The sequence below is a fragment of the Sphaeroforma arctica genome (assembly GCF_001186125.1).
Source record: "Sphaeroforma arctica JP610 unplaced genomic scaffold supercont1.778, whole genome shotgun sequence".
Taxonomy (NCBI): Eukaryota; class Ichthyosporea; order Ichthyophonida; genus Sphaeroforma; species Sphaeroforma arctica.
This window is the reverse complement of record NW_014039780.1, coordinates 33,266-39,817: the sequence shown is the minus strand read 5'-3', so window position 1 is coordinate 39,817 and position 6,552 is coordinate 33,266. Positions and strand designations below refer to the sequence as shown.

General features: G+C 44.4%; 1 protein-coding gene across 1 annotated transcript in view; it reads left to right on the top strand.

Annotated features, from left to right (window-relative positions):
- Positions 1–6,084, top strand: part of SARC_08544 (hypothetical protein) — a 7,295-nt gene extending 1,211 nt beyond the window's left edge. Inside the window, exons 2-12 of the mRNA XM_014297484.1 lie at positions 476–555; positions 917–980; positions 1,400–1,593; positions 1,858–2,042; positions 2,575–2,757; positions 2,940–3,071; positions 3,590–3,746; positions 3,905–4,097; positions 4,841–4,936; positions 5,228–5,310; positions 5,881–6,084. Of these exons, the coding sequence (XP_014152959.1) occupies positions 502–555; positions 917–980; positions 1,400–1,593; positions 1,858–2,042; positions 2,575–2,757; positions 2,940–3,071; positions 3,590–3,746; positions 3,905–4,097; positions 4,841–4,936; positions 5,228–5,310; positions 5,881–5,997 (1,458 nt within the window). The 5' untranslated portion in view covers positions 476–501 and the 3' untranslated portion in view covers positions 5,998–6,084. The remainder of the gene's footprint in view (positions 1–475; positions 556–916; positions 981–1,399; positions 1,594–1,857; positions 2,043–2,574; positions 2,758–2,939; positions 3,072–3,589; positions 3,747–3,904; positions 4,098–4,840; positions 4,937–5,227; positions 5,311–5,880) is intronic.
- The last annotated feature ends 468 nt before the right edge of the window (positions 6,085–6,552 follow it).

Below are 6,552 nucleotides of genomic sequence, written 5' to 3'. Positions count from 1 at the left end.
ACTACTATACTACTATATATATATATATATATATATATATATATATATATATATATATATATATATATATATATATATATATATATATATATATATATATATATATATATATATATATATATATATATATATATATATATATATATATTTACTTATATATATTTATTGTATATTGTATCATATATATGACTAAATTGCATCTGAAATACTTGTGATTTCTAGTTTCCTCAACACATGAATGTATCCAACCGTCTTGTCGTATCTAACCTAAGCTTTTTTGGAGCGCAATCAATTCAGTCAGAACAGACTCATGTATTTTTGAACTGTATATATCATCGTCTGCCCACATCTCTACTATCGCATGTTTTATTGAACTTTATATAGTTTGTTACGTCAAAGCAATGTGCACACACACTGAGATACACGATACAAACATATATACTCGAATTGCTAACCCTTACTACTCTCATAACAGGTAGTAATCAACCAGGGCTCTTCACCATGCCTCTGCCCTCAGGAGTCGAGCAGCTGACTGGAAATGACCAGGCCACCCAGGTAAGGCGCTGACTTTCAATGTTATCGCAAATCGTTTGCTGCAGCTTTAAAGTGTGTGTATATGTAAACTGATACTACACTTGTGTACTGATTCGGAAATTTGTGCCTACGATAATTGTGAACCACGGGTATTATGCAGCTATCATTCAATCCAATTATTATAGTTCTTTAGAGAATGAAAGGCTGTATCTGTAGCTGTCGATTAGGGTTTTGGGGTTTGAACCCCTGTCGTGCCATTGTACCTACTAGTGCACTATATCATTGACCGGACTTTGTACCCTGCCTACGCTGAGGACCGACGCCATGTCCTGCCTGTACACATAACAATTAGGACTAATATGCACCTTCCATCACTGTGCAGGACAAACGGGTGGCACTGTTGAATGGTCTCAATGTGCTGTTCCTGGGCATGCCTAATCTGCCAGGTAAGCTGCGTTGGATTGCTAAGCCAAGTCCGTGTAGTAGTGAGTGTACAACTGTGGTATCCGTATTGGAAGCTTTGCGATTCCTTCCCATTGTCTCACACAGCTGGGGCCTTTCCCCTTTATTAGACCTCTGCGCTGCATGGTTCTGTTTATGGCTATGTGTGCCGTTGACGGTCCTTTGTCGGCGTTCTTGTCCCCCGTGCAACCGTTGCAGTGCTCGGGTTCCATCGTTTCTGCGTTCTTGTGTAGAAGTTCAGGAATTCGCCTGCCTTGCATGAGCGCCCACTCTATGTTGGCATAGTGTTTCCACCTACTTTTAAGTACTGCTCCTAATACTCTCTTGTAAAGACGCTGGGTTAACCTGGGCTATCTGTGCATATGTGATGCGCACAACCCACTCACCCACATCGCTTGCGCAGGGATGTCTGGATCATTGTACGAGAAGAACGAGGCCCTTGTCGCCACTGGAGCCAACATCTGGGCTGTGTTCAACAGTGAAGAGGATGAGCTGTACAAGTTTCTGCAGTGCGGCGAGAAGAAGCTGTTCCCGAAGTCTATGTTCGCGGATCTCATGAGCGACGACGTCTACGTGCAGGCCGAGAATGTCAAGAAGGTATACCAGTACATGTCACAGTGTCAGTGTCATTTCTATTGTGCATTGCACATGTGTACCGTCGGTGTCAATGAATTTGTTTCAATGAGAGAACATTTGTGTCAAGCCATAAGATGCCATTACAACCACAGTGAGAAAAGAATTATCATGGATTAAATGCAGGATCAAATGGTGAAGTGCGTATCACAGCACACAGTTCAATAAGATACCGAACATTAGATCACACACACATGCTCACTCTCTTCGCAACCCCCCCCCCTGTAGGCCGCGGCTGAGGCGGGAGTGACTTTCGACGGTGTGTTTTCTCCGTACGAGAATATGATGACCGTTGTAGGCGCGTGCGCGGAGGTCATGGGGTTGCCAGGCAACATAGTGTCGGCGTATTTAACTGCCCGAGACAAGCACACCGCACGAGAGGTGCTTCGAAAGGCAGGCATCGCCACCCCAGCGTAAGTGGTGCAGAGGTGTGGGGTATATATGAGTGGGAGGGGGGATCGGATAGATGTATATAAGTCCACCCAGTCTGTGTGTGTGATACTGCAATGAGACTTCGTCTGTGTGGTATAGATGAATGGGATGTGTGGTGTGCCTTGCAAAACCGCACTGCCACGCACGCACGCTCCAGACACCTTCCGCCTCGCCCACATATACTCACCCCAATGCTTACCGCCAAAGTATGACACTCGCATAAGTTTGTTTTTGTGATTTTTTTATTTTCTTTGTTCGTCCCAATATCAGACACACATGCACTCTTTCTCTTCTATGAAGAGATGCGTTGTTGGCCCGCATACACTGACACGTGTTGGTGCCTCTGTGTCAAGTTTACTTTGTTGTATGACTTTCAGGTACGGCTAAGGATCGGTTACCCTCACGCACAATGTCACACACACACCCCCGTGCATCCATGCACTTTGCTACACCCTCTCACTCGCACACTCACACGCACACACTAATTACCACCACAACACACCTGCTTCTCAGGTCTGCGCGTGTGTCCACAGTAGAGGACATTGACCAGGCCTGTAAGGATGTGGGGTTCCCCATGATAGTTAAGCCCACCGCCGGTGCTGGGTCGCAAGGGGTGTACATCGCACGCAGCGAGAGTGAAGTCAAGGGATTGGTCACCAAACTGCTGGACGAAATCTCGGGCAACGCATTCCTCAGGTGTGTGCCTGGGCAGGATACACCCGCGTGGCTGGAGTCAGGGGCATCCGTTGGTCCCAGTTGAAGGAGTGGTTTACCTATCATTGATGTGTGCACTGTTACAGTTATAGCACAAGAACGTTTTTGTTTCAAGAGATCCGTGGCGTTAGCTCTGACTAACGGCTGGTTGTTTCTCTGTGCAGCTACAACCCAGGGGTCAGTGACGGCGGCATCGTGTGTGAGGAGTTCTTGGAGGGGGATGAGACAGACGTCGACTGTCTGCTGTCCCCAGGCGAAGGCAACAAGGCCGTCTACCGCAATGTGTGCGACAACGGGTGAGTGTGGTCAACACATGGAGTGTGTACCATCAGTACATAGTGTTGTGGATTGTAGTTATGTGTATTTGTATGTATGTATATATACTTATATGAATACGTATATGTATGTGCGGATACATATATATATATATATATACATTAATTATTAGTGTGACATTGGCATTTTATGTTATTAAATCTACATACATATAGTATATGAAGTTATCAAAATATTATCCGCTTTACCACCCAATGCTAATATATTCTGTTATCTAAAGTTTATCTGCTTTACCACCCCAAGCTAATTTATTCTGTTATCTAAAGTTTATCCGCTTTACCACCCAAGGCTAATAAATTCTGTTATCTAAAGTTTATCCGCTTTACCACCCAATGCTAATATATTCTGTTATCTAAAGTTTATCCGCTTCACCAGGCAGGACAGATGGGACGACGTATGCTCCGATGAACACTCACCTGATTCATCCTATTTGTTTTTGCACCTCAATTACACTCTCTGCATGTGTCACTACACACAGCCCATGCGTGCCTCCTTTCTTTGTGGAGAATCGTGAAAATGCGCCGTCTCTGCTTCCTGACGACGCACAGACACAGCTCAAAGACTACGCCGAGAGCTGTCTCCGTGCCTTTGGCTTCACAGTCGGCTGCTTCCATGTGGAGTGCATGTGGACCAAGGTTAGCTGCTTGAATTGGTTTCCGATTAGTTCTCAATTAGTGTGCCTTTAATACTCAATTGATCTCAATTAGTGCGCAATTAATACTCAATTGATCTCCATTAGTGCGCGTTCTCCCAACTGACACCGCCACTCACTCTCCAATACAACACACCACAGAAAGGGCCGCGTCTGATCGAGGTCAACCCTCGTATGGGCGGAGGCCCTGTGCCGCAGTTCCACATGGACGCGTATGGTGTGGACATGTATCTGAACTTCTTCCTGGCGTTGTGTGACATCCCCATCAACCCCCCACTGCCCAAGGAGCCGCTGTGCACGCTGGTCAGCTACTGGATTGCCAGTCCCACTACTGGTGTGTGTGTGTGTGTGTGTGTTTGGATCCCTGTGAATCTGGGTCTGTATTTGAATGTTTGTTCGATCTCGGTTTAAAAAGGGCGGGCATACATGAGACTATGCACAAGCACTGGTTGTGTCTGGGCTTAGATGCTGCGTGGTAGTACATGCGTATGTTCGCAATTGCCCTGGTGCGTGTTTGTGTATGCGCCACACTTTCATGCGATGGGTTTGATTTTGTCGATGCCAAGTGGACTTGACTCTCCACAATTGATGTCATTGCGTTTGTGCGATAAGCCATATCTACTGAACCTGTTTCTACAGACTAGCACACTTCGCTTAGCTGTGTACAAGATTCACTCCCGAGTTGTATGCACGAGTGTTCCTTCAACATGGTCTGTGTGGTTCTTTGTCGTATGTTCTGTTGCGCTGCCATTGAGTGTATGTTGAGTGTATGGTTATCCGGTTGCCCTGGAACGTCATGGGCACTGGGTGGCTCGTCTTTGTAATATAGCCGTCCTACGATTGTTATTGCCCATGTGTGTGGTTTGAATCTTTATTTTTTCTTGTTTACTGTGTGTAAATCCACTTCCAAGTTACAATCTAGTATCTGTACTATATGAAGTTTTTCTGCGTGTTTAAATCAGTCGCATCTGATTGGAAGAGTGCGAATGGCGTCTCCACACGAGCAGGAACGTATGTATAATACATCAGCACAAAACAGGTAGGAGCTGACTGAGACTGCGTCACGCTACATATTAGGTACACTCAATAGTCTGGATTTCTTGGAGAAGGTTAAGGCTCACCCCAAGTGCATCTCAGCAGCACCCAACTTCAAAGTGGGTGACAAGGTCAAAGGTAAGCTCGCCTGTTCTATGTAGCGGATAAACGTTACAGTCAACCTAGGTCAGAATGTAGTTACCAGTATGCGTTGGATAACTCAGTAGGTGGACCTACACCTGATCCAATTTATATATGTGAGGTTATCCAACCTTTGCACAGACATCTATAAATGTATATTCTCTCGATATCTATAGGTGTTCCTGCAATGTTCGTGTGTTTGTGCACCAATGCTCATTCCGAAGTATTTTAGTATAATATCTGCATTGCCCCACTCAATCCCATCACTCCCATCACTCTCATATACAGGAGTGGACAAATCTGTTCCCGATGTGCTGGGGGCCTTCATGCTAAAGTACACCTACGCGGAGAGAGTGCAGGCTGTAAAAGAGGTACGTGGGGCATGCTGCTGCGCTAGATGTGTGTACGGTGTGTGGAAGTGCCTGCGGCAATTGCGATCGGAATCAATCCAATATATATACTGCTCGTGGATCTTTAGGGTTCTAGACCTGCACCGTGTCTTCAGACCCTCGATATGAGTCAATGTTATACTAGTATGAACCAGTTTCATATTATACTAGTGTGAATCAGTCTCATATTATACTAGTATGAACCAGTCTTATATTATACTAGTATGAACCAGTCTCATATTATACTATTATAAACCAGTCTTATATTATACTAGTATGAACCAGTCTCATATTATACTAGCATGAACCAGTCTCATATTATACTAGTATAAACCGGTCTCATTATTATACTAGTATGAACCAGTCTTATATTGTACTAGTATAAACCAGTCTCATTATTATACTAGTATAAACTCACCGACTCGTGAATTGATTTGTAACCCAAGTCAACCTCCCCACTCCCGGCGCCTGTGGCTATACATTACTCATCGCACTGACGAATGACCATATGCTAACCGTTGTGATGTCCGTTGTCTTTGAATCTTAACACAGGGAGAGGAATTGGGCGAGTCGCTTGAGTTTGACATCACTCCTGAGGAGAAGGCTCCACGCCGTCCCTCACGTCGCATGTCTCTGCTTGAACCACAGGATTTAGTTGATAACAATTAATTATTATATATAGGTTGTGTTTTCTTTTTCCCTCCATAAACTGCAGTGTAACGCCAAATTAAACAAGCGGGTGAAATTCGATCGGCGTGAATGTTTGCTCTTATCACAAAGTTGTTTGCGTTTCTGATCGCATGCCAAACCACTGTACGATAATGGCTATCCAAGGCCACATGAGCATAATAATAGCTCAGCCAAGGCCATATGAGTAAGAGAATAGCTTAACCAAGGCCATATGAGCACAATAATAGCTTATCTAAGGCCATTATTGTATGAGAATAGCTTATTCAAGGCCACATGAGTATGAGAATAGCTCAATCAAGGCCATATGACTATGAGAATAGCTCAATCAAGGCCATATGACTATGAGAATAGCTCAATCAAGGCCATATGACTATGAGAATAGCTTGGCCAAGGCCATTTGAATACGAGAATAGGTTAACCAAGGCCATACGGGTATGAGAATTGCTCAACCATGCTGAAGCTACCTCTTCGGTCTGCATACCTACTGTGAACACAAGCACTAACAAACATTTGTGTCTAAATATATATATATAT